We start from the raw sequence: 26382 nt of genomic DNA on the forward strand, positions 1-26382 counted from the left end.
GAGATTTTCAGACACCGCAAACGAGATATGTGATTACGGACTTTTGCTGAAGAATGTTTTAAAGTTGTTGGCACAAGGATACTCATGCATTAAAATTCTAAGTCATTTTTCCTTTGATCAAAGACAATAGGGTGTAGTGAGTTAATTATGACTGTATCCCAATATTTTTTTAAAGAAAAGCTTCAATATTGCCTTGCAGCTTGCAGCACTCTATGGCTCCCTTTGCCTGTATCTTCGAGTGCGTACAATTTTTTTGCTGGTTGTAGGACACCAAAGCCCAATTTATTGCACTCCTCTGAACTGAGGGCTCAACGGACCTGGCATTATTTACTGGTGTCAGCAAGAGTAGAGTTATCCCCCTGTCAGTTGATTGTGGCTGTCGCGGGGTGAGACCGGCCACCTGTTCCTAGCACATGCAAGCAGCAGTCGCCGGAACTCGGTTCTGTCCCTGCTTTCAAAGCAAAAAAAAAGAGTAGAGTCAATGATCAATTGACTACTGTGTGTTGGTCGCTGAATTGTATTGAATGCTTTGAAATGTGTTTATTCATCTTTGAGAATTACAAAATACTCATCATCATAATTAAATAGTATTAAGTGAAGTAATCCTAGTTGCATTTTCCACCATCTAATTCCCCTGCACCTAAGTATAAGTTTTTTTGTTTTTTCCCCCCAAAATTAAGAAAAATCAGTACTCTCCATTTTAGTTTTTAGCGGAAAGTTATTCACACAACTGGTATTTTCAAAAATTAACTCCTGAAATAATAATATATCAGTGTTATTTTATATTTAACATTTAATGGCCAGGTAAAAATCATCATGAAAATTGATGAGGGTAGAAGTAGATCTTTCGGGTTTAAAAAACGCGCTTAAAAAATATGACCAGGCAACCCGCAATCCAAAAGCTAATCAGACTGTAATTTAGTCAATGTCTTTGAATTTAGTAATTGAAAATTAATTACCCCCATTTCGCAGTGTTAGTAATGTTGAGAGTTTTATCTATTAATGAGAAATCTGAGGATAACATATTCACGATAAGTATTATTAGGATAAAAGGAATTAAGGAAGGGGAAATGAATGTAAGCTGGAGCGGTTGGAGAATTCAGCGTTGTTCAACGCAACACACCTGGTTCCATAAATTTTTTTTCTGGCACTTGTGTTTTGACGTATCTTTTGACTTTTCTGTGACTAAACACTCAATCATTGATTTTAAAAGCTCCAAATTTGGCTGCTTAAAATCGAGAATCACTTTGCCTTTCTTTACTTAAAAGTCTATCATCGGTCTGGCCAATTTTTTTTTACATTTGCGTGCGTTATCACTCGTCCTGATAAACTTTTTAAGTTCACTTTGTTAGACTTTGATGTTTATTTTTAAGTTCTTCGATTGCATTTTTAATCTCTTATTGACTTTTAATCTTTCGCTGGTGCAGTTACTTACTGAGTGCATATCTGAAAAAGTGTTTAGATTTGTCAACTTTTCATCCTTACTCTTCAGCAAACTTCAATTTGGAAATCTGATTCTGGATTCGATTTTGAGGTTATTTGGTCCCATCAGATTAATTACAAGAAAGTATCGTAGTTTTTAATCTTGCATATGTACTTGCGGCTATTAAAAACAATTACTTTGGATTTACCCAGTTCCGATTAAGAGACTGCTTTGTCCCGAGGTAAGTAAATTAGGTGGTTTCTAGCTGCAAATATGGCTTGTTGAAGTGGCTACCTCACCAGCGCAATCGCAACTGTTGAAAAGTATACCTACAAATATTGATGTAATCAGAGTAACCTTTACTCTTGCATTTATTTTTTCATACATTTTATCCTTATTCCATAACTGATCTTTGATTTATTGGGCATGAAATTACGTATCCCTTGTGATAGATCACATGCTCGTTATCCTTTGTTTGTAAACATCTGATGCCTCCTTATTTTATTAGATTGAATTTGCTTCAAAATGATGAATATCAATTATTAATTTTACGTTCCAATGGACCTTTGAGTAATAGAATTTTCATTTTGGTGTTTAGGTTTACTGACAGGCGGTGACCGTAGACTCAAAATGAAGTACCAGAATACTTACGGTTGAAGAATGCAGGATGATTTCTGAAGCGTCATGTTCAACATCAATTCCATCAACAGCTCCAGGTATTGCTTTCTGACTTTCACTAAGTTAGGTATATTCTTATAGCAATCCTTGTTGATGTTAGTAGAGCTAATGAAGGACGTATGGAGGGCAGATAAGCCTTCATAAGATTGCCTAAAGATGTTTATTCAAAGCCTTGTTAATTATAACTGGAAGTAAATTCCATCTTATCCAAAAAGGTATCAAAAATTTTTTTAGACACCCAAGTTTGTTTTAAGGGAGAATGTTTTGCCTCTTATGTGTTGAGTCAACCCATAGCTTTTGCTTATACCAGGGTCTAAGTCTACTAATCAGAGGAAACTCGTAAAGGAAATGAACTTTGCCTTTAACTGTACATTACATTTTTATCTCTTGAGCATGGAATAGTGGAATATTATCAGAAATCAAGGCTATCCAGAGGTGCAGAAACTTCCGGATGCAGCCATCGCAAGAAAAATGACTTGCCAATGGGCGAAAGCGTTTAAATTGTATGTGTCTTCCAACATTGCAGTAAAATTTGCTCGTATTCTGTATAATTGTGTCAAAATTTGCATGTTTTTTGCAAAATCTCGGAAATGTGTGAATAAGACAGAAAAATGTTCCCAACTTTTGGGAGGAAAAAGATGTTTTTGAAATAGAAAGGCTAAGAACTTTCTGCTCCCCTTGGGCTGGTTATATATTTAGTAATTTTGGTTCTGGTTCTTACATCTGCTTTCCTACACTTGCTCTATCCACATTAAACAAAAGAATGTCACTGTCTGTCATTCATTGAATGTAGAACTTTGAGGGTGTGTTGCTGTGCGCTTGCACACTCTTTGGTTTCATTATGAAAGGAAGCAATATGTAGATACACCAAAAGTCTGGGCTTTTAATCTAGCTAGTACAGTGAGGCCCTGTCCCCAGACCTGGTTTCTCCTTAAGCTCTGATTGTTTGCTTCTATGCGCTTGCACACTCTTTTGTTTCATTATGAAGCAAAGCAGTGTTCAAAACTCACCTTTGAATTTCAGGAGCCACGTGGCCCATCAAGCTCAATTTTTAGGAGCCATTGAAGATTTTTTAGAGGCCAAATTGACTTGCCTAAATACCACGGCGCATTTTGTGAAAAGTCAGACGCAAGATGTTTAAGTTACAGAACTAGTAGTTGTAACTTGTATCTTTCGAAAAATCACTAAACAGAACAATTAGGATTTTTTTTGGGAGGGGGGGGGGCACTTTTTAGGGGCCACGTTGGCGCAGAGCCTCCATTTTCTAGGCGCATTTGGCGCCGGTGAGTTTCGAACACTGAAGGAAAGCAATATGAACAAAAAAGTCTGAGCCATTAATCTTGCTAATACAGTGAGACCCTGTTGTCAGTGAACTGATCATTGAAATTGATAGACAAAGTGATAGGCAAAGAAGACAAACTGAAAAAAACGCGTTCTATTGGTGAAAGCGGGTGGTTGCAATGGACAAAGGAGGTAGGTAATTGACTAACTAACTACAGCCCACGAGAGACCCTCTTGTTGGTCCATCATTTTCCCGTTTAGTCTGTAACGATCTCCCGCTTCAACCAGTCGGATCGCTCCATGTTCTCCATGTCTACTTTGTCTATTGCTTTGTCTATCAATTTCAGTTATCGGGCCGCAGACCTTGTTATTTTCAATGCCTCACTTTGAAAAGTTTTTTAACTTCACAAGTTATGTAATTGAATCAGAAGGAAAAGAAAATTCTCTTTAAGTTACTACCTTAGTTACAGAGGATAATAACCAAAGATAATAAATTGCAAAACATTAAGATTCATCAAGGAAAACAAAGAAAGCAATGAAACTGAACAAAAGTCTAATAATCGAGATGATGAAGCAACTAAATTATGATCTAAAATAGGAAGCAATATTGAACAATAGCTGCTCAACAAGAGTAGAAATTCAAAGAAACCATCACATAGTAGCAGTAGAGGTAGGAAGTAGCTCTTAGATGTATGAATCCTAAATTAATATATGTGAATTTAATGGAAGTGGTTGAATATTCGTCTGTTAACTTCTGTATGTATTTTTTTATTGAGAAGAACATAAAGTAAAAACAGGTCGAAATTTTCAAAAATGAAAACACAGGATTGCAACAATAAAAACCATCTATTCCATCACCATGTATTCGCTATGGGCTGTGAATTGTTGGATTTCAATATATTTTCCTTATACCCTTGAAGTGATTAAAGTGCATTTTCATTTTTTAATCTATTTAAAAATTACAGCCTCATTTCCTTACTGTGTTTTTCTTATCATGTATGCTATGTTAGGCTCCTATTTATTATAACCCTTTATCACTCTCAATCGTTTCAGGTTCAATGGTGTGTTATCATACTCTACCAAGAAAACTACGAGCAGAAAAGATAGGAAAGGCTGCAAAAAGGAAAAAATCGATTCAATCCTGAAGGATAAAATGGTTTCAGCATGTCGACCGCCAATCCAGGTCAGCGACAAGAAGCAAGTGAAACACATCTACCCGCGCCTCAACCACGGTCTGAAAACCAACCGCAAACCAGACCCCGAGCCACTGGACCCCTACTCATTCACTGAAGATGCACAGCAGACAAAACGCTACGCCAAGTTCCACGATGAAGTTAACGGACAGTCGAGCAGCCTCGGTCATATCATCAGCCGACAACTCAAAAGTGGGTCAACTTACCGAACCAGTGACGATAGTAGTTTCACTCGGCGGTTGAACGAGTGTGTAAAACCGCAGCCGATATTGAAGGCGGTCAAACCAGATTCCTCGGCGAATAGATCTAATTTAGCTTTTAATTTCCCACAGAAGTGCAAAGTTCCAGAAGACTGTAAGTATGGTTCACAGACCAATGTTCCTACTGCTGAGAACATTCTGCCAGATTTCGGGAAAAGCATCGGCAAGGTCGCTCTTCGACCCAAGAGGAAGCTGAGTAGCTGGAGGAAGGATAATGGTACGAAGCACGAGGCTCTCCAGAGAATACAGGATCTCCTGAAACAGGAATCTCAACTGCAATCTGACTTATTTCCATTAGGTATGTTGCCTCTCTGTTCAATGTCTTTCTTCCCTATATCCATGCAGTGTTTTTTTCTTGCTTACTGACAAACATGGAAAATTTCATACAATTATTCCTTAGGTATGATTTTCCTCGTATTGTATGTCTCCCAGGTTTCACTCTATCTCCGGTCTGTCTTAATCGGATTTACCTGCACATCCTCCTTCTTTTGTCAGTTCATTCTTCCCTTTATTTCCCTTACTTTTCTTTGTTCCCACAATTTTTGGTGACCTTGGCCTAGCAAAAAATTGTAAGAACAAGGGAAAGTGAGGCCAATAAAGAGGCAAATGAACGATGAAAGGTGGAGCACGTGTGTATCAGAGTGGATAGACAGACAAGATGTAAAGCGTAATCTAGAAATAAATACGAGTGAATTCACACAGAAAAAACTGCAGGGACAAGGGAAAGTAAGGGAAATAAAGACAAGAATGAACAGTTTTTGTCAGGATAGTCAAAATTACATGATAGTGTAAAGTAAAATCAAGTGAAATGGATTGTATTTAGCAAAAAGGAACCAGCGCAATTACAGTGTTTTCAAAATCGTGCAACTTCTTTTTTCTTTGAAAAATACTAAATGTACGCACAGTATTAAAATTCATACAATCATTTTCCTTTAAAATTGAAAAATTGTTTGGTGGAAAAGCAAAAACTATTTGCTATTGTAGGAAATTTTTTAGATGAAGATGAAGGTGCTGATTGTAATCGCGCTGGTTCCCTTTTGCTAAATGCAATCTAAGTAACAAATAGTTCTTACCTAATATGATAGAAATAGTAAATATTTTGGCAAAGCATTTCCATTCCTGTAAAATTTCTGAAGCTCTTTTGAAATTTTATTTTTTTCCTCTAAATGCAAAGAATTACATTTGTGCTATCAGACTCTTTGCTCAAAGTACATAACAAATGCATCATATTTAACAAAAGGGAATCAGATCACAGTGCCGTTAAAATCGTGCAACTTCTTCTTTACCTTGAATAATACAATGCACAGTAATAAAATGTGCACAATCGTTTTTCTTTAAAATTAACAGGTTTTTGGCAGAAAAACAAATACTATTTGTTTTTCAAGGCATGTTTATGGTTAAGATAAAAATCATAGAGTACAATGGAGTCGCAATATACTGGGGCACCAATGAAGTCAATCTATGAACGGCTCTTTCCGAGCCCCTTGTTTGCCGGAAAGTATGAACCAAGTGTGAACTAAATGGCATTTTTTAACATAGCGGCTTGTGGGAGTACCTTGGACTGTGAGCGGTATTCAGGATCCGATAACTATTTTTGCGAATTTTGGCAAATTATTTTGACCAAGGTCGTGAAAAATTCAGAAATGTAGGAAGCTCCTGGTCTTCATTAAATAAATTTTATATAAGTAGTTGCATTACTTTTTGCGAGTAATACATTCCTTAAAAGCAGTTTTTCAGTCTCTGTTTTGGTGGCTTTTCTCTGAGAGTTTTATTTCATTTCAGTTTCCAAAATGATCCATACGCTCGTTAAAAGTGTCGAAATGGTCAATTGAATTAATTGTAAGATCAGGAATGTTTTGATATCACATGCCTTCACCTTAAAGTGAAGAAGAATTATGTGTACCTGAAATTTATCTTTTAGTCAGGTTTACTGTTGTTCTTGTTTTTTGGATAGTTTCTTTTCAGAATTAAGTTATGAAAGGAAGAAAGAAATACTAGTTTCATAGTTCAACTTTTTATTAATTATACCAGCAAGAGGTAGCATAAAAAAGCCTTCTCTTAGAAAGTTCATATAATCCACTATGAGACAGTTGGCCACTAGGCAGGGTACAAAATTGTTGATCTCGATACATGTCTCCTCATCAGATTTTTACTTAGACTACGGTCAACACAGGAAACATCTTCAAATTCAATTCACAAAGAAATAAGTAGCGTTTTTGTGTGCATCAAAGTGTGAAATTTTGATGAGGGAAGGCAATTTGAGCAAGTTTAATTCTTACTATATCTAGTGATCAATTTTAATCTCTAAAATTCTAAGTTGCTTTTTCTTATCATTTCAGAATTCTCCAGTTCAGAAGATGAAGCAGATATCATCTGTGATGCTAAGAACCTGGTTGAGCAATGCTCGCTGCCCTCATTTCCTTCAGTGGATCGGGAGACTAGGCTTTCCCAAATCAAGAACGAAACCTGCAAAAAGCTCCAGCAGACATTGATTAAACTGAGTAGTTCGAATAGTTGCCCGCCGCCTCTTGTTAGTTCTATAATTAATGCCGCCAGGGTCTGTCCCTCGCAAACTGCTTTCCTTCTTAATCCTCAGTACAACCCCTCCGCTAAAAAAGACAGGTACGTGTTCTTGATTCTATCGATTCTACGATGATGATTTGTGCAGTGTGACCCAAAGCCTAGAATATCAGAAAAACCAGGAATTGTCAGGGAGTTTGTAACGACCGCGGAAAATCAGAGAATGTCGGGGAAATTTAACAGAAAGTCAGGGAATTTTGATTGACTACATTGTTCGTGTTGCTGATGCGGTTGCGGTAATTCCCTCTGGCGCATTTTAAGTGAGCTACGAGGTTTATACCCGAAAGTCAGTCTCTCTATTTTAATTCTCAAAAAGTATCATAGTTAAAGACAGGGTTGCCAGCGACCGGGAAAACCGGGAAAAGTCGGGGAAAAAAAATAAACCGGGAGAAGTCAGAGAAAGTCAGGGAATTTCGGTGTTGGTCAGGGATTTTTCTGATTTTTCGTGGAATTAGGCGCGGGCGGTCTCGGGCTCGCGTTGCGGGATCAACTGACTCATTCTCACTTTAACAGACTGCGTCAGATCCATACTTAAAAGTCAGGGAAAAATATTGGAAAGTCAGGGAAAAGTCAAGGGAATGGAAAAAATAATTTGGCTGGCAACCCTGTAAAGAATACCTACAGATTTGCTCTATCCAAGATAATATTTAAAATAGGGAGACTTACTTTGGGTGTACCCTCGTATTTGGGTCTCTTGAGCACTTTCATTTTTCCGAGTTGGTGTGTTTTCGTTCTCCCTGATTCAATTATTTCAAGTAGAGATAGGAAGTGTAAGTTTGGTGCAATTAAGGGAAGGTGAAGACTTAGAATTTTCCAACCTTGGTTTTTCTGCTGTTTTACCTTGTGAGCAAGTGTGTATAGCAATTTTTCTCGAGTTTAAAAGTTACGGAATTTCTCATAAAAGGTCAGGGAATTCTAAGATTCTAAACTTTTAGCCACCCTGTTTGTGATATTGTCATTATTGTAAGCAGACTCCAGTGCTCCCTTACATTTTTTCAGAACTAGTTTGACTGACATGTTTTTTAGGGTTGATTCCCTTCAAAGTGGCCAGAAGGATATCGACAGTTAAATTTGAAAATGGCATACCCTGGTTCGCAAATTTTTGAGGAGTGACTGACCACAGTTGTGTGATTTTTCCTTGCCCTTTCATGAATACCTACTTATTAAGGGGGGGGAGGGCTGTCTGGTAATGTTTTCCTACAAAATTAAGAAAAGCGGAAGTTTTGAAACATGGCGATTAGGACGATCTATGTTTCCATTATTTCTCCTTTTTTTTTTCTTTTCTCTTCCTTTCTAGTCAATGCTCTTTTATTAATTTGTTGAATATCATCAAGACTCATAAGTCTGGTAACTGTCTGTGGATTTGGTCAATATTATACATAATTTTTGCCTTTGAACGCAACTTTTTGCAGAATGAACTTGGTGTGTCGCCTTCCTAATTTTTTATATATTGATGGCCAAAGTGTGAAACCAGGTATCTTCGTTTGTGACATTGCAGACTTCCAGTCATATGTACTTTATTTATTTATTTTTTAGTCTTGCAGCAAAGCCAAATAGACTCTAGGTTTCGCCAGAGGCGTCCTAAAAGTGTTCAGACTTTCAAGCCAAGTCCACAGGGAGAACTTTATAGGAACCAAGTAATATTTTTAAGTACTGATATTGGTGCCTTTTGGCCCAATTTTTCCAAATGGAATTTTTGATAATTTAGCCGAGTTTTATTAGCATATAGTAATCAACTGTGACTAAAATGTAAAGAACCCATACTGGTGCTATTCGGCTCAATTTGGCCTAACGGCATCCTTTATCATGAAGTTATGGTTGCATATCACGGTTTAGTAGCGAATAGCAACTAACTGTGGCCAAAATTCCAAGAACCCATGTGTGTTGTCTTTTGAATTTTTCATATATTGATGCCCAAAGTGCAAAACCAGGTATGTCCATCAGCAACGTTGCAGACTTCCATTTGTTTTATTTTTTTTGCGGAAAACTAGTCAAAAATTTCTTAAAAACTTCTCTAAATTTTCTTCTCTCTTAACAGAATATTTTGAATCAATTTCAAACTATAAAGGTGTCTTGTTTGAAAATAAAATCAGAACGGAAATTTTGAAGTACAGCAATGGAGATATGTGATTTCGCACTTTGGTCATCGGCATATTACCCTGCTCATGCCAAGTAGCTTTCAGAAAATAAGAGCCTTACTTTCCCAATTTGAGTAAGAATCAGGATTTAAAAGCTCTCATGGTCTTCTTCAATGGTTTCAGATCGAAAAGCTGTTTGACGGTCAAACGAATTTGTTGCTTGGACTCATGCTCAAGCAAAGCAATTCCTGGAGCGCGTTATTGTATGCAACACATTCTATACAGCGTAGATCAGCAGCTTTTCTCCCACTGCTCAGGGAAGCTGAATGACAACACTCAATGTCACAATCCTGTATTCGATATCAAAAATACATTTCCTTTGTGTCCCGTGCATGCCAAACAAATCCAAGTAAGTATCAAATGACTCCTCCGCGAGAATCTTGCAACTAACACATTTTACTAATTTATTTTTCTTCATTAGCCTCTCCTCCGCGGACTGTATTCAGGCCGTTTACGAAGTATATAAATCGTTTACAATGTTTACTGTTTCAATCACAATTTTGCAGTTTTTACAGTTACTTTCTAATGGTGACCACACATTGCTTTTCCATGAATCCACAGAGAGATACAGTAGATTAGATTGCCAACAAGAAAATTTCTCGTTTCTTTTGAAACTTGTGCAAGTTGTTATCCTTAATTATTGTTTCTGTTTTGAGAATGTCAAACATTTGGCTTGCTCTTGTTGATAATAGATGCATTCCAACCAGTTAAATTTTTCTCAGTATGAACTATTGATGAAAGAATCTCCAGTTTTTACTGAATACTCTGAGGTGTTCACCCTTGTACTTATTTGCAGTTTTTAATACTCCAAATAAATACATGGAGAACACAATTTAAATTATATATTTTAGTTTTTTATAATATTCTGCAAGTAAGACCATATGGTTTTTCATCGATCAGCCTTAATGCTTTTCTTTTAGGTTAGCGGTATTGTGTTTAAATCATTAGAGATCGGAAGTCCATGTTTCTATCGATTTCATCAGTACAGGTATCACATGACCTCTGTTCAAAAAAAAAGAAATGGTTTTTCACGAATTGAGACTCTACATCAGGGCGTTTTAGTTTGTAATAAGATGTAAAAAATCCTATATCGTCAGGCAATTTCAAGCAAATTTTCATGAGATTTTTTTTTTGTAACAACATTCAAAGCCCATTTTTGACTCCTGAATGGGGTTGTTTCATGCATTTCTTTAAATTTAGTTTCTACAATTTGGAGGTGTGCTGATTGTTGAGGTATTTTTTCAAAATTTTCTGATGATTGGAACATGGAGAAAAAGCGCTGAAAGTTCAGAAACGATTTGAAACAGGGTTCCTTCCTGCGCCTCGAAATCACATGACTCTGACATCACAACGCACGGCCACGGGTTTTTGCTACCTAAACTGCGTGCTATTATGAGTTTTTTTAAAAAATCAGGAAAAATCAAGTCATCCGACTAAATTTACTTTTTTTATCTTGATGGATACCTGAACAGTGTTCTGCCTTCCCCAGACGCCATGCGCCAAATGCGCCTTAAAATCGGGCCTTGGCGCCTAAAAATTGGGGGGGCTGGGCCATCTTGGTGTCTAAAAAATTTGACAGATTGAATCCACAATCGGGAAGCAGCAGTAGCAATAAAGCGCTCTCTATACGCACCGTTTGCAGCATCGTCATTGCCTCTCTGCAAAAATTTAATTTGGCTCCTACATAAATAGTAGATGGCTCCTTAAAATTGGACTTTCCGGCCTAGGTGGCTCCTAAAATTTTAGGAGGAAGGCAGAACACTGTACCTGAAGTTAAGATGAATCATTTTCAGATTAGGCTTTTGGCACTTCACAACAATTTCTGGGTCGAAAAGTGAGTTATAAACCGCTCCTTCCCCATTTTCCTCACGGAGGGAAGGAGCCGTTCGGTGGTGAGCAGAGGGCGGTGCGCAGGAGCCGGCCCTGCTCGGGTTCTTACGGCAGCGTTTGGTCATCATCGTAGCCAATCGGAGCTCGAGATGAACTTAACGTAACCTAACCTCCACTAGATAAACAAGCGATCAAGATGTGAGTAATGGCGGCGAGGAGAGACTCCCATGCGTTGTGACGCGTAGTTTGACCAACTGTACAGCAGCCAATGAAAATCGTTTATTTCCAACTTAAATTTGATAGAACTTTGATAGGCTTTTTCGGGCTTTAGGACTCGATTTTTGAGTTTTTGAATGTTACCGTAGCTCTTGTTGCAAAAAGTTCTAAGATAACTTATTTTTTATTCTCAAATCCCCCACCCATGCAACAATCCCATTGTCAACATAGCCGAAACTCAACAGATGATCTCGCTTTCACATATTTTGAATAAAATAAATCAGGAAACCAGGTGAGGTAGAGCTTTGAGAGACAAATTCTTTCTGTGGCTTTGAAGTGCACTTTATTTTCTTCCAAGATTAAGAAGTGGGTGCAAAAAGGACACCTCTTGATTCAGTTTTTCAGAACTTCACTTTACCTTTGAATAGAGCTAAGCAAAATAGTCACATTTATATTTTGGTGATTCTAAATCTCATCTTCTATTTTACTATTTCTAGAGGAAACTAATCAACATCCTCATTTAAAAATTGTTGCAATTTTTCTTGCCTTTACGAAAGTTATTTCCACACCATGTTAAGCGAAAATGGTTGGTTTCCTTTTAAAAAATTAAAATACAAAAGGAGATTTTGAAAAATCTTGAAAATGGAGATGTGACTATTTGCTTAGCTTTACCTATCCATTTATACACTTGAGAAGGGGAAAAATTCCATTGAAAAAAAAATGGAAATTCAACAGAATATTTTTCTTACTGTAATGATATCCCTAAAAACAAATTTCAAATTTAATGATCCAGTAATTTCCTCTCAAAGATAGAAACTGTGAAGATTCTGACACGGTAACAGGAAAAAGTCCTTTTTACACCTAGGTCTTCCACTGTCCTCTCCATGAGGTTTGCAGCAAACTTCCAGGACCTTTTGATGGAAATTTAAACATGCCCTATGTTTGTAGAATAACAACAAGCATATTATTTCTCCTGTCAACCAATTATTTTTTTACAAATTTTCTGAAAATGTCACCTTCTCTGTTTCCTGATCTTCTAGTTTTTCTATTTTTCTTCAATTAGACGATGGCCATTTCAGGAAAATTTTCCATCTTCAGATCCTTCTTGATCGCTCCTATGCTAGGTTTCTTACTCATACTCTCTAGGTTGTATACTTGAGTTCCACTCCTGGTTTTTCCTGCAATGAGTTTTGTCTGGTGATGAAACTGATTTAAAACGTAAATAATAATACTAATTACGCACTATTCTCACCTTGGTTGCGGATGGGTTATCATGAGAGACGATTCACCACTCAAATTGAATGGGAAATTTTCCTGAAATGGCCATCATCTAATTAATGAAAAATAAAAAAACCATATTTACATAGAAAGAAATGGAAAAAAAGATCACGAAACAGAAAAGGTAAAATTTGCAGAAAATTATTAAATATGAGCCCTGATATAAATGAAAAAGTGACAAAATAATTATTTTTTTCATTATTGTAACTTCTTATCTATTTTGCATTTTACCAGGATCAACCTCCCATTATGCATAGCATCCAGGTGAAAAAATCGAAGAAGAAATCTAAATCACTGATGTCGCGGCATCGGGGAAAGAAGAGGAGGAAAATTTTCTCATCGGATACCAACTCCTCTACCTCAACCTCAGATATACCAGAGAGCTTCACCCCCATGACGCAAGTCCCAAGTGTCATCAACGCTGCGTCAGCGATGATCATGAGGCACGGGGAGGAAGTATTCCTCACCGATGCGTCCGTGCCTGTTCACAGTTCGGACCTCGACAGCAATGTCAGCTCGCATTGTGAAATGGTTCAGTTGGAAGGTAATTTTATCTCTTTGATACCTTTTTTTCAAATATCTTAATGGCTCAGTTGCGCCGGTCACAGAATCGTGTTTTGACGTTTGATTTTTGTACATTAACTAAAAACTATGCGGCCCAACCCCCAGAAAGCGCTTCGTGCTCTCTCAAGCCTGCTTGGACAAAAGAACGACCAAAAGGAATAAAAAGACTTTCATTCCCGACTCTCATTTGTCCAATCTCTCTCTGTCCAGGAGCAATCGGACTAATAAGAAGCGAAGAAAAAAATTGGCATTTGTTTCAAACTTCTTGCCAAGACTGAAACAAAACAGAACGAACGAAGCGGAGCGTTTCATCGCTTCTGGATAGTCTGTAGCAAAGGAGCATACTGTGGGTTCACTTTCCTTACCCTATTAACAGACTAAAATTCAACATTTCCCGCTTAGTTCAAATTTTGCCCCACTTTTTAAGCTCTCTGGTGTACTCTTATATAAAAAATCCTGGGTCCTATTTCCAAAATCTGATTACAGCTGGCTCATTTAGGGACTATCGCCTGTCAATAACCGCAAAAATCATGAAAATTGGCCTAGTAGAAGGCTCAAACAAACTGTGGTAAAAAGTAAAAATTTACATTGTTTAAATAGGGGATTGCACAACTTTACCGCGTGATATAAAAAAACATGGGTCATATTTTCAAAATCTGAATATAGAGACAATTGCCTGTCGATAACTGCAAAAATCTTACAAATCGGCCCAGTAGAGCGCCAGAACCAAGCTTTACCGGAAATGAAAATTTAGGAGGCTTGAGAGTTCATAGTGTAGGTAATGAGATCCATCCAAACAGCAATTTCCTACGTTCAATATTAAGAGAGATATCGCTCTTTGATAAATTCGGTTTTTTATGTCATACACCGCAGTAGTGACACCCTTGGTCTCTTCCACCTTGCTTTCATCAATCAGGGAGACACCCATTTGCATTAGTCACTCAACAAGAGACTTGTATGAAAGCAAGGTGGAAGAAACGGAGGGTGTCACTATCGCGGTGGATGACATCATTAACCGAATGTTTTAAAGCGCAACATCTCGGCTAATATTGAACACAGGAAGTTGTCGTTTTGACGGATCTTATTATTTTTAGCGAATCTACAAAAATCAAGCATCAAAACACAATTCTGTGACCAGCCCAACTGACCCATTGGACTGAGTTTCATAGAAACGCAACATGTTGCATTAAATTTGAACAGAGGAAAAGAGCTTCAAAGTTTCGTAGACTAAATGTTGAGAACACAGTTTAAGGTCTGTTTTCTTGTCCAAAATATTTTTTTCTTTTTGAATTTTTGACAGGAGAAAATTTACGTCTAGTTGAATTTAAAACTATTCCTAATTCATTTTTTCGCAAATGTGACTTGGTGCTTTCCATGAAGGTCGGTTCAATGCACTGCTGGACAATGTGTGAATATGAGCATTATGATGTATCTTTTCTCATCATCATTTCCAGTTGAGCTTGGTTTATACAACAGAAATTACTGCAAGTAAACAAAAACTACTGCAAGTAAACTCCTGACATAGATATGAACGTCATTCGATTCATTAATTTAAATTTCCCAGTTAAAAGAAAAGCATTATGTATTTGAGTTGAATTCCTTACTTAATTAGTACCATAACAGTCTTTGCAGTAGTTGCAGTACTTGCATTCTCAAGCTCAACGCTTTGGCTCAGCTTTTGGACGTTGTCAAAACATTGAACAACATAAGGTAGGAAAGGAACTCAGCTTGATCACAAAACCGATATAGTGCACAATTTGATTCAAGTAGATTCTGGTTTTTCATATAAGTGGGGAATTCAAATTTCTCGCAACCAGTGCTAAACAAAAAGTTTAAGGTCTTGTCCACACAAATGCGGTTTGTGGAACCTCAGGCAAACTTGTTATAACTTAATTATAACTTGTTCCGCAAACCATTACTTCATGGAACTAATTTGCCAAACTGTTCTTATGTAGACCAGGCCAAATATTTTGGTTGGGAGTCAGTTTCAGTAATTATTGTTGCGAGAATCATGTTCTCCAACACATTTTGAAAAGGGAACCTACATCGGGATGCTCAGTTTCATACCTGTCCAGCAGTTCATTGTTCATTGTCTCCTTATCTTCTTCTTTTTAGGTTCCACAGTTTTTCTACCTGACACAAGGATGATATATCTTTCACTAATGTAGATAATTAAGTACTAATGAAATACTCTCTCCTGGGGTTGTGAGGCTGTGCAAAACTGCAGTGGAAACACTGTAAGAATCTCTGTCATTCATGATGGCAAAATGGTGTAAAAGAACGTGTAAATCCTTGAATTCTGTTTTGCTATGACTACACGACCCTGATCAGAATTAGTTCTTTTTTCTTTTCCTATCAATATCTCCTTTCTAAAAGATTGCCTACAACTCTTGTATCAACCATTTTCTTTTTCAGCTGAAGTAACGGAAGAACTTGTAAACTCTCGGATACTGGACGACCATGAGGATCTTACGACGGTTCTGAATCAGCTGCCAGCAGACGCTTTTAATGATCTTTTTTCAGGTGAGAATCTTTTCAGCGAATACCGCTCGCTCCTTTGCTCCAGCGGTCCTCTTATCCTCCAGAACATGCCAATATAGCTCTTGGTTCCTCCCTCCTTCCGGGCACTTTCCTTCTTGACCTCATCTTTTACCAACCCAGTCCAATCTTTCGTCCCGCTCTTAAGTTCCTATCTCTATTTTCAGGTGAGAATGAGTTCCTATCTTTATTTTCAGGTTCAGGTGAGAATGAGTTTCTACCTCTATTTTCAGCTGAGAATGTTTTTGAGTTGCTCATGGATTGATCAAATCATGTGTACTTTGATATCTCACGAAATCAGGAAATGTCCAAACATTCATTGTACTGGGTATGATTTATGATTGGGGAGAGGGGGCCACAAAAGAAGAAAATTAGAGCTGTGCGGTTCATCAAATTTTAATCAAAATTATGATTAATTTTTTCTTTTAGTGTACATAATTGTAATGGAATAACAAAATTAATTGCATATGAAATTCCTGAAATGTGTCTGATATCCGAGCACTGAGAGGGTGGTGCATTTCTAACCTCCAACAGTGAAAAAATGAACTTAACTTGTTGATAGTCCAGAAGTGTAGATGAATCATGCGTAATCTACATTTTGATGTTGATAACTTATATTTTTCGAAAAGGATAGTAAGTTGTTAAAAGCCGCCTTCACACTTGCGTATCCCATCACTCAGGACAAGGAACCAAATGTGTAAGTGCCACATTTGCAAGTGTCACATCGAAAGAACTGAAACATGCTACTCTTCACCACTTTGCGTACGCATGCAGATTGATCCATTTAGATTGCAAACAACCAAACAGTTTACTTTCATGATCAATTCAACTGTCCGTTCGCTGAATTCTCATCGAGGCGGATCAAAAAAACCAACAGCACCTAGCAGTAACAGTCCATCCAGCATAATGCAGAATAAACGCTCTCACTATTTGGCATTTGGAGTGTGAATAGTTTATTGGCCAGCAAGGAAGAAAGAAAAAGAAAGTACAAATAAATTAATAAAATAAAATAAAATTAAATAAACAAGCCGAAAAGAAAGAATGTAAGGGTATAAACGCAGTTAGGTAAAAAATGAAAAATTGTTAGTGACATGTTTTGGCACAAATTATGTGAAGTTAACCAATACCTGCTCTGATTTTTTGTGTGTCATGTGTATACGTTAGTTAGGTTAGGTTCTATGTTCATCCCATTTTAAAAATCTTCAATTTTCTATTCTTCCCTCCTCTCTTCTCTCTTCTTCTTCTTCTAAACCTTAAAGCTGAAAAAAGTCTAGTTTGTTTTGAGAGATACTGATCTTTTGGATGAAAAGAAATTGAGTCATCCTTTATAAAAATAAATAAATCAACGGAACAAAAATTAAATTATCAGCATCCAAAATCTCCAGAAAACTCTTCTAGAAAGTTTCATCTTTCAATGCCATTTTAATTACTAACGCTACAAGAAAATGACGATGAGGTAATTTTGCAGATTTTTCTTTTCATTTGCCTTTTTCTCATTTTTCATCTAATTTAATTCATAATTGCAGTTAATTTTTTAATCAAGCTTAAAAATTCTTAAGGGTGCAGTCCTAAAGAGAATGTATTACGTTTTTTAATCCTTATCAGAATACTTGTATATTTCCTGTACTACCGCAAGAAACTCAGAATCAAAATTAATTCCACCTTTTTCTCTGATAACATGGAGTAACCTGTACTGGTACTGTAGTAACTGAGTACCTGGATAAAGGTAAATCTGTAAACTTTACAGTAATGAGTTTAGGGTTCCATCTTAGTGTTTATGTATTTCTTTCACATGATTCAAGCAGCCCTCAAAAAACCTTGTTTTTGAAATTTTCATTCGAAGCCGTGAGGTGCTTTATTTTTTTACGGCGCTTGAAAATTGCTTGAACTCCACTCTTTACACGTAATTTTCAGCATTAAATCCTGGATTTTAAGATGTAACAAAACATTTGACATTGAATGGATTCTTATGAAAGACATTCTACCTAGGAAAGAAATCACTCATTTTCTTAAAGAGAACCAAAAACTGCTTACACTGACTCGTGATATGAGAAGAAAGAAGGAAAAAACTTCTTGTAGGAAAATAATTTTAAAAAAGTCTTGGAAAAACCTCGAAAATTCTTCAAAAAGTGCTTGAAAATACCTAATTTTTTATTTTTAAGGCAGCACAAACTATCTTCTATTGATGATCAGTTTACTAAAATTAAAGAGTTTTTTTTTTTGGGGGGGGGGGGGGGGGGGTGAGACAATTTTCAAATTTATGATCTGCATGAAGAGTTTATTTTACTTTGCATATGCCTATTTTTGCACGATGAACCTGCAATCAAGGCCAAGACCTTTGCTAACTTGCACTTGTTACAGTTTTATCAAGCACTTTTATTGCAAGTTTGTCTTGTGTTTCAAGCAGTTGATAGCTTGAATATGAAAGTAGAGAATCCAAATCAGAAAATTATAAATCAAAAGATTGCTTATAGACGAACATCACTGTATACCTTTAATCTTTTTTCGCTAAAATAACTTCCAATTTTCTTTTTCAGACAAAAATGGTCAATACGTTCCCACACGGGAAGAAACAGAGGAACTAGAAAGAGCCCTCGAACAAGTAGACAAAGATGTGCGATGTCTGGAGCGGATGACTCGTAGCAACATCGGGATCTACGACAACCTGCACTCACCTGCCATTCCAGAAGACTTGAACTTACCGCTGTTCACAGGGTACCCCAACGGTTACGCAACCAGCACTGTCGCTCTAACCAATAGCAATCCTCAGAAACTGTAACTTAATCTAACTCTTATTGTCTTCATGTATTTCATTTTGTGTGTGCTTAGAAAAAGGGTAGTTTTAAGCATTTGACGGTGCTTACTTTCTGTCGAACTTATGAAAATGTTCATCGTTGTTTTGCTGAAAATCTCTCTGTTGGAAATTCAGAGGCTCTCCCTTTCTTGCTTGTAAGATTCTATCTTAAGATGCCTCTCAAGGCAATATGGAAGCGTTATTTCACGGAAATAGTTTGTTTTATGTGCACAAGTTGATAAATGAAACTTCGAAGCTCCTCAATTGAATGACCTGAATCAATTTTACGATTAATCTAACGATTGGGGTTGCTCAACAAGTTTTTGTTCCATGTTCAATAACCAACCCTCTGTTGTTAGTGTCTTCTTAAGTCTCAATTACTTGTGAATCCAATTTTCAAGCGGTTATGCTCCTTCATCAACTCAACAAATAAGGCAAATTTGCCAAGAATATTTGAAAACGATTTTTTGAGAGTTTGCCTTTTTTCATAAGATTTTTCAATCAGTTCGTGAAACTCAATTTACCAATCTCTAAAATACCACAGCACCCAAAAAAATCACTAGAAATCGAAATAAGTGTATGAAATGAGTACCTTAATGAAGTTTCAAGTCTTTCGAGTTGTTTGAATGAGTCGTTTTAGCTTTTGAAAATGTTCTTTGTGACTGTATCGTCCTCAAGCTAAGTGAAAAATTCAGAAGTGGATGTCCCTACCCAGAGCTGCTGTTTACGAAGATAATTGTAAATCATTTCGTTTTTTCCATTCATTTTAACTTCCATTTAAATATAATTTCAACCACCGTTTAAAACTGAAAATCTGTAGGCATAGTTTAGACAATAATTTGTGTGTGAAGCTTTACTACAGAAGAGAGTAACACAACAGAGGTCTCTTTTTTCAACAAAGTATTACATCGCTAAAAATTAGGGATTCTCTGTTAAGGTCAAGAAATTTTAGGAAAAGATGCGAGTTTTTCTCCGCCCTAAATTTTTCCTTTTCCTTTGAGTTTCTTTGATCGTTGAAACAAAAATTTTGAACATTTAGTTTTCTGAAATCTCTGCTCTCGTTGTCAAGGCATTGAGACAAAATGTTTAAACTCAAGTAGTTGACAAGCAGACTGATTTTTAAAATTCTTTGCTCAGTAAATGAACACAAGATGAGACTATGATGAAATGGACTTATATAATCTGTCAGTTGCATTGCTGACGTCTCATTGTTGGTTTTTTATAGGGCTGAATAATCAACTGGTTCTCAGTCTGAGGAGGTGCCTCTAGCATATCGATTAGCTGACCCAATAAAAAGCCAAAAATGTGGCGGATAAAATGTTACCAACAAATCTTATCCATTGTTGTTTTATTGGGTAGCCAGTGCTATGCATTAAAATGAAGTTTTTAACTCACATTAAAATAAATGCATTTATTTAAGGTTGTCAAAGCTTTTTGGCCTTGGCCATCGTCAGGACTTTACAGAGAAAAACGATTTAATACTGTACGTAACTTACTCTGAGTAATATTAGTATAAACGTAGCTTATTAATTTTTGTCATTTTAATTCTTAGCGCTGGCTACCCAATAAAGCAATGATTTACATCAAGTGCTACTACCATAATGTTGAACCAACACTTTCAATGATCACATTCCTCTGTTCCATCCGTGTCTTATCTTGTCCAATCGATAAACACAAAATTACAACATTTGGCCTTCAAAGTCGACTCCTACATGCTGTTCGTGCCTATCCCTCCCACTCAGACCATGGATTTGAAAGATCAATTTTCCATATTTCTAGGTGTGCATTTTTTATTTCTTTTCATTTTGATTTATCTTTACTCAATCCTGGTGCACAATCGTCCAAACCCCTAGGTTTTATAGCTCTTAAGAATTAGGTATGAACGTTTTCTCAGAGACCCAAACAGCACCTCTTGATGTTTTCTGAATTTATATTTATGCAGCTCTTTCTACCTTGTGACAAATTCTTAAAAAGCTGAAACTTCAGAGCATTATCAAAAGGATGACAGTGTGAAATATTACTTGTACAATAACTAAGGCCAATCACCTAATTTTGAAATGAAACAAAAAGTAGCTCATATTTATAAGAAAAAAAGAAGAAAAAAAATTCAAGCATTTTTTCATCCAATTATATTTGATCATCTGCATGATGTATCAAGAACTTAGGCAGTGGGTATTTTCAAGAAAGTTTCGAAAAAAGATGTGGTTTTCTTGTCATAAAATAAGTGGAGGGAATGAATTAGCAACTTCTTGAATGTGAGCAAGTGTGTTTAGACCAAAGTCATTGCTATAAAGCGCTAGTTTGATTTGTAAAATTTAAGTTTGTATCTGCATCTGAGCGGTTACTTAAAATTGAACTTTAGGTTAATTTTTTAATTTCAAAATTTTTATGTGATAGATGTAGATGGGTCTTTTTTTATTGTCCACCCGCTTATTTAAAACAATCAGAAAAACTGACAGATTGCAGGAAGTTTATCAGAATTTTGATTGGATTTTTTGGTAATTTTGGGTGAAATTTGAATAAGTTTTAAACTGAGCTCAGAAAGTTTATTAACGCTGCCTGATGCCTATCCATGAATTGTCGCCCAAATCGTATTTTGGTAGCTGCATTTTACAGAATAGCAAAAATGGTACTGTCTGTCATATTGCTAAGTTCTCATGTTCATATTAACAGATATTTGGAAAGTACAAAGGATGACATCTCCCATATTTTTTCAAATAAGTATATTTCTGTTGAAATGCGACTAAGGATTTTAGCATTCTGACAAATCTTATCATTTCCGACTGATTAATAAGCCTCAGCTATCCTGATTCTGTGACTTTGGCATACATTTTAAAGCGTAACTCTTTCTGCCAGTGTTGTGTTTGATTTTTTTCCTTCGTGTTTTCCTCTTTTTTTCTGGGTCACTTGAACTGAATTGATTTTGCAAGTTTCATGATCATTATTTGCGACTCTCAACAGAAGAAAGGGCCTCAGTCCTCTGCTCCAGTTCAAACATGTATTTTCAAAAAACTAGAGACGGGGTCTGAAAATATCTTTCCACTTCTGGCCGCAAAGTGCTCCTGTCAGGAACCATGATCACCTAATTGCGATACATTTTGCAAGTTGGAACTACAATTTCTGGCTCAGTTTAGAAACAACATAAGCGCCATTCGTTTCCATATGAGCATAAGTGTTTTTACGGATGAGCCAGAAATTTTAGTTCCTACTTGCAAAATGATGTCCGATCTGGGATTTTCTGAGGGCTGCGCAGATTAATCTGACCACGGACTGATTGGACCGTGGCAGTGTTAGCGTACAGTCAAAATCATGGCCACTACAGGATGAATACTTCTCGAGGCTATCTCAGCTTTTTCAGCAATGCGAGATTAAAGTGGAATATAAAATGCACAACTTATAACTTGTTTTTAATGGGTTAATATCATTATAAAAATCACTGAAATTATCTGTGAACTAAATGCACTCTGCATTAAAAATTACTGACCAAGCTCCAATTCCCAACATGGTAGATTAGAATTTTCAAGTGCTTCTCTTGAATTTACATTTGCTGTTATTCAAACCGAAAAACATCATAATTCTAGTTTTTAATTTACCTTTAGCATCCCCCTTCCCCCCGACTTTCGATAGGAAGCTCCTTTGTGCTGTAGCATTACTAACTCAATTTTGACTGTTCGTGAACTGAGGTCCATTTTCCTGTGGACAGTCATATTTCTCTAATTTTTTTGTAAGTTTTTCTGATTAAAAGGTCTCTACTGTCAAGTTACTGTACCATAAATTAGTTAGCTTGATTCGGAGACCTGAGGCAGGCTTTTTTTCGACCCATAATCTTGTTAAATCTACTTGGTATTCGACTGAAGTGATATGGAATTTAGCTTAGGATTTAGACATTTATCATCAGTAATAATATAGTACAATGTTTTTCGTTCGTAAAATAGTAGGAGCCGATAAAGTTTTGCTGTTTCTCATCACTTGATTGTCAACGTTTATTTGCTGCCTTCTGTTTTCGGTTCCTTTGCATCCTTAATTATGTTTATTCAGCAAACAGTTCCTTTTTTAATGAATTCGTGTATCTTCCTTTAAAAAATTAATCCTTGTTTAATGTCTAACATTGTCGATGTTTCTTTACTTATAAATGATGTTTCACGAGAATGATAGTGTAAGTGTTCCCTCTTCAATCTATCAAATGTGGTAAGCAGCATTCCTAATAGACTTTAATTCGAATGCTCGGTGCTTTCGATATCATCTGTACTTGAAGTAACCTCCTCACACTCTCGTATGTAATTTTCAAATAATGTTTTCACACAAATTATTATCTGCCTAGGCAGAATAATTTAAACAATTTTTTCAACTTTTCGTAAACTCATCTCTATACCACAGAATTGATTTTTAGAGTGAACATGTTTTCTTTTTTTTGGTTGTTGTATTCATGATGTTTTCTCACATTGAAGATGCGGGACTCTTGATCTACCCATTGATTCCCATGTAAAATTTTCCAAATATTACGACGATGCCTCTAGTTTTCTGTAAAGTTAACTTCTGAGCTCAAAAGAAGCTCGCAGAGTTGAAGCTGTAATGGACGCGATAGCAGAGGGGGAGGGTCCATCTCTGTATTCAATCACTTTGCATAGAGACTCAGAGTTGAATACATTAGCAGGATTGTCTCTCTGCTCGGCGACTGTAAAGTCTCAGATTGTAATCTATAGCCACAGTCAAGGTAATGCTGCTAATGTATTCAGCCCTGTTTCTGTGTGGAGAGTAGTTGAATGCAGACGTGGACCCTCTTTACTGCTATTGCCTTCATTATAAATTCAACTTTTTGTTGGGTTTTTTTAGCTTTGGAGTTAATTTTAGAAGAAACTAGTTTTAATAAAATTCACGTTGCTTGCAAAATTTTGCATCAGAATACATGGTTAAATCGAAAATCCATGCTGCATGTAATATTTCCATTCATTTGACAAGAAAGGGAGTGATCCTGGCAAAAGTATAGCGTCCCTTCTTCTATCTCAGATTTATACATCTTTTCAAATTTTGTTCTGTCAATTATTGTCTTTACTAGTAGTTTAGCCTCTCTTTTTAGTACGCAACATTGAAGTTCCCTTTTTTACATAAGAGACACTATTAACCTCTGCGTTGGTAACATTTGGTGATGCAACATGCGATCAATTTCACCTTTGGATTGCAGTTGTTCTCTTCGGAAGGTGATATCGATGAAATGCAAAGATCATCCTGCAAATTGTTATGATCCAATATGTTTAACTTTTCGATAGATAATGCAACCAATGAAAAAATCAAACGAATTGTGGAAAAAAATGAAATCGAATTATTTAATTCGGGGAAAATAGGTGGGAACTAATTAGCTGCGCATCTCACCTGGTGTTGAATTACTGTTACTGAACGGGTCCATGTTTATTTATAAATATGCAATATGCACTTAATTTGTATTGTAAGTAACTTTAATCCAGAGAATTGCACACTAATGATATATTGAACAGGATTCCTTTCAGGGAGAAATCTTTTAACTTTCAACACTCTTGGTTGCTAAAATTCAGTTTTTGAAAATAGCATCGTACGTGAATCCAAAGCTCTCAATCATTGAAATTCAACAATGGAGATGTTGCATGTGTGAGGAGTTTGGGTTTTGACTATTGATTCTTACGTAAAAGTTTGCAAGAAACACGATGATGCCACTGGTTATCTCTGAAATTAACTCCCAAGCTCAAAAAAAGCTCTCAAGTTGAGGCCAAAATGGAGGGGATATCCCACGCTATCCTGAGAGTCCACGTCTGCATCATTCCAACTTCTCTCCATGCAAAGATACGGAACAAATACATTGACAGGGCTGCCATTTTATTTGAGGACTCTTAAACTGAAAACACGGCATCCCTGCTAATGTATTTGCTCCCTATCTTCGCATGGAGAGTTTGCCTTGATGTAGACGTGGACTCCCAGGGTAGGGTGGGATATCCCCTCCATTTTGGCCTCAACTTGAGAGCTTTTTTTGGGCTTGGGTGTTGATTTCAAAGAAAACCAGTGGCACCATTGTATTTCTTGCAAACTTTTACATGAGAATCAATGGTCAGATCGCAAATTCCTCACACATGCAACATCTCCATTAACGAATATCTCTCTGGAGGGCCTAAATTCAAGTCTGGAGAACATCGGTAAAAAGTATGCTATTCGACGTTCGTTCAACCATTAAGCCCAGTTTCAGTAGATATACTTTGATTGCATACAGTTTTTGGGCTCAAAAAATTGAACGCACGCCGAACAGCACAGTTATACCTGTTTTTCTCTCTCCGCTTGGGCTCTGAAGAAATATGTTAATTCAACTTTAAATTAAATCATGGAAAAAATTTAACATGATGTCAAAGTGAATCATGTTTGATGGGGAAAATTTGCTTTAACGTTGTCTCACGCATTGACAGACCTGCAGTCTAACCAGAGACTTTCACATGCACTGACCTTGATGAAACGGGAGCTCCATTCCATAGGATTCCAAATAATGAGTTGTGTCCCGTCAAGGTCCATAGAGGTGAGAAGTCTGTGGTTGGGCTGCAGAAGACTGAAAAATGATCAAATGGATAGTTGCATCGCTAAGTTAGCTTAACCATATTGATGTACAGATTAATCAAATGAAAAAGGGAAATAATTTTTTTTAAATCGAAGTAACTTAAAAAAATCAACAACTCAACAGGTTTTTTTATGTCCTCATTTCCCCTTCAGTTCTATGTCAACGAAGACAAGAAATAAAGGCACTAGGATATCCCACTGAAATATTTGTCTAACAGGTTATCACTTATTTAATCTGTGTCTTGGACTAATCACTGTCGGAGCACTTGAAAATCCCAAAAATAATATCAATGTGAGTGATAAACTAACGACAAAGAGCGTTAAATGTACATTTAGGTTTAAGGTGACATATTAATGTGAGGTACTGAGTTGGTAAGTGTAGATAGGAATACGTGTAAAGTTTTTATTTTTATACTTAGGCATCATCTTATCAGCTTGAAATAGTCCGTTTCCTCCTTCTACTCCTCTTAAATGTATTCTTAAACAAATCGTTATTGTTGAACCGCAATGTCTCTGTATAAACAAGCTTTAACAATAAAATTCTAGTTGCATCACTCATGTGAGTATTTCTGAGTGGAAAATAAAATTTTCAAGACCGTCACAGATTTGTTTTACCATTCTCTCTGGTTTTTTTTTCAGCTTTCGCAAATGAAAGGCAATAGGTTATATCCTTTTGGCACCCATGCAGTCGACTACGGCGGTGATTTCAGAGAAATGAAATGCACAGTAATGTTTTGAAAACTTGGAGATCGCTGGTCAATGTGGGAATTATTACCTGCTGAAAAATAATTAAAATCGGTCTCATACATCTCTAAATTTGACTGTGACAAAAAAAGAAAAATTATGGAGCTTTTAGTATTGGTATTACTTTCTCTAACGGCTCTTTGATGCCACAAATTTTAACATCTTGCTAGGGTTAATGCTAAAGATGCACCACGCTGATTCTCATTATTTTGTAGTAATCGGTTAGTAATAATACTCACCCAAGCTTGCTGTCTTCAAGTTTTCTACCAAATTTCTCATCATAGTAAAGTACCCC

General features: G+C 36.5%; 1 protein-coding gene across 2 annotated transcripts; it reads left to right on the forward strand.

The window, feature by feature from the left end:
- Positions 1-1111: 1111 nt before the first annotated feature.
- On the forward strand, positions 1112-25944 carry LOC109031921 (zf-C3Hc3H domain-containing lethal (3) L1231). Of its 2 annotated transcripts, none has more exons than XM_019043777.2 (8): positions 1112-1664; positions 2022-2139; positions 4436-5133; positions 7175-7457; positions 9677-9902; positions 13112-13421; positions 15857-15964; positions 18517-25944. In XM_019043777.2, the coding sequence occupies exons 2-8, from the start codon at positions 2108-2110 to the stop codon at positions 18756-18758; spliced, it is 1899 nt and encodes a 632-aa protein (XP_018899322.2). In that variant the 5' UTR covers positions 1112-1664; positions 2022-2107; the 3' UTR covers positions 18759-25944. The 2 variants fall into 2 exon arrangements, with proteins under 2 accessions (XP_018899322.2, XP_018899323.2); XM_019043778.2 differs by having other exon boundaries at positions 1112-1534.
- Positions 25945-26382: the final 438 nt, after the last annotated feature.

This window comes from Bemisia tabaci, chromosome 10 (genome assembly GCF_918797505.1).
Source record: "Bemisia tabaci chromosome 10, PGI_BMITA_v3".
NCBI classification, from domain to species: Eukaryota; Metazoa; Arthropoda; class Insecta; order Hemiptera; family Aleyrodidae; genus Bemisia; species Bemisia tabaci.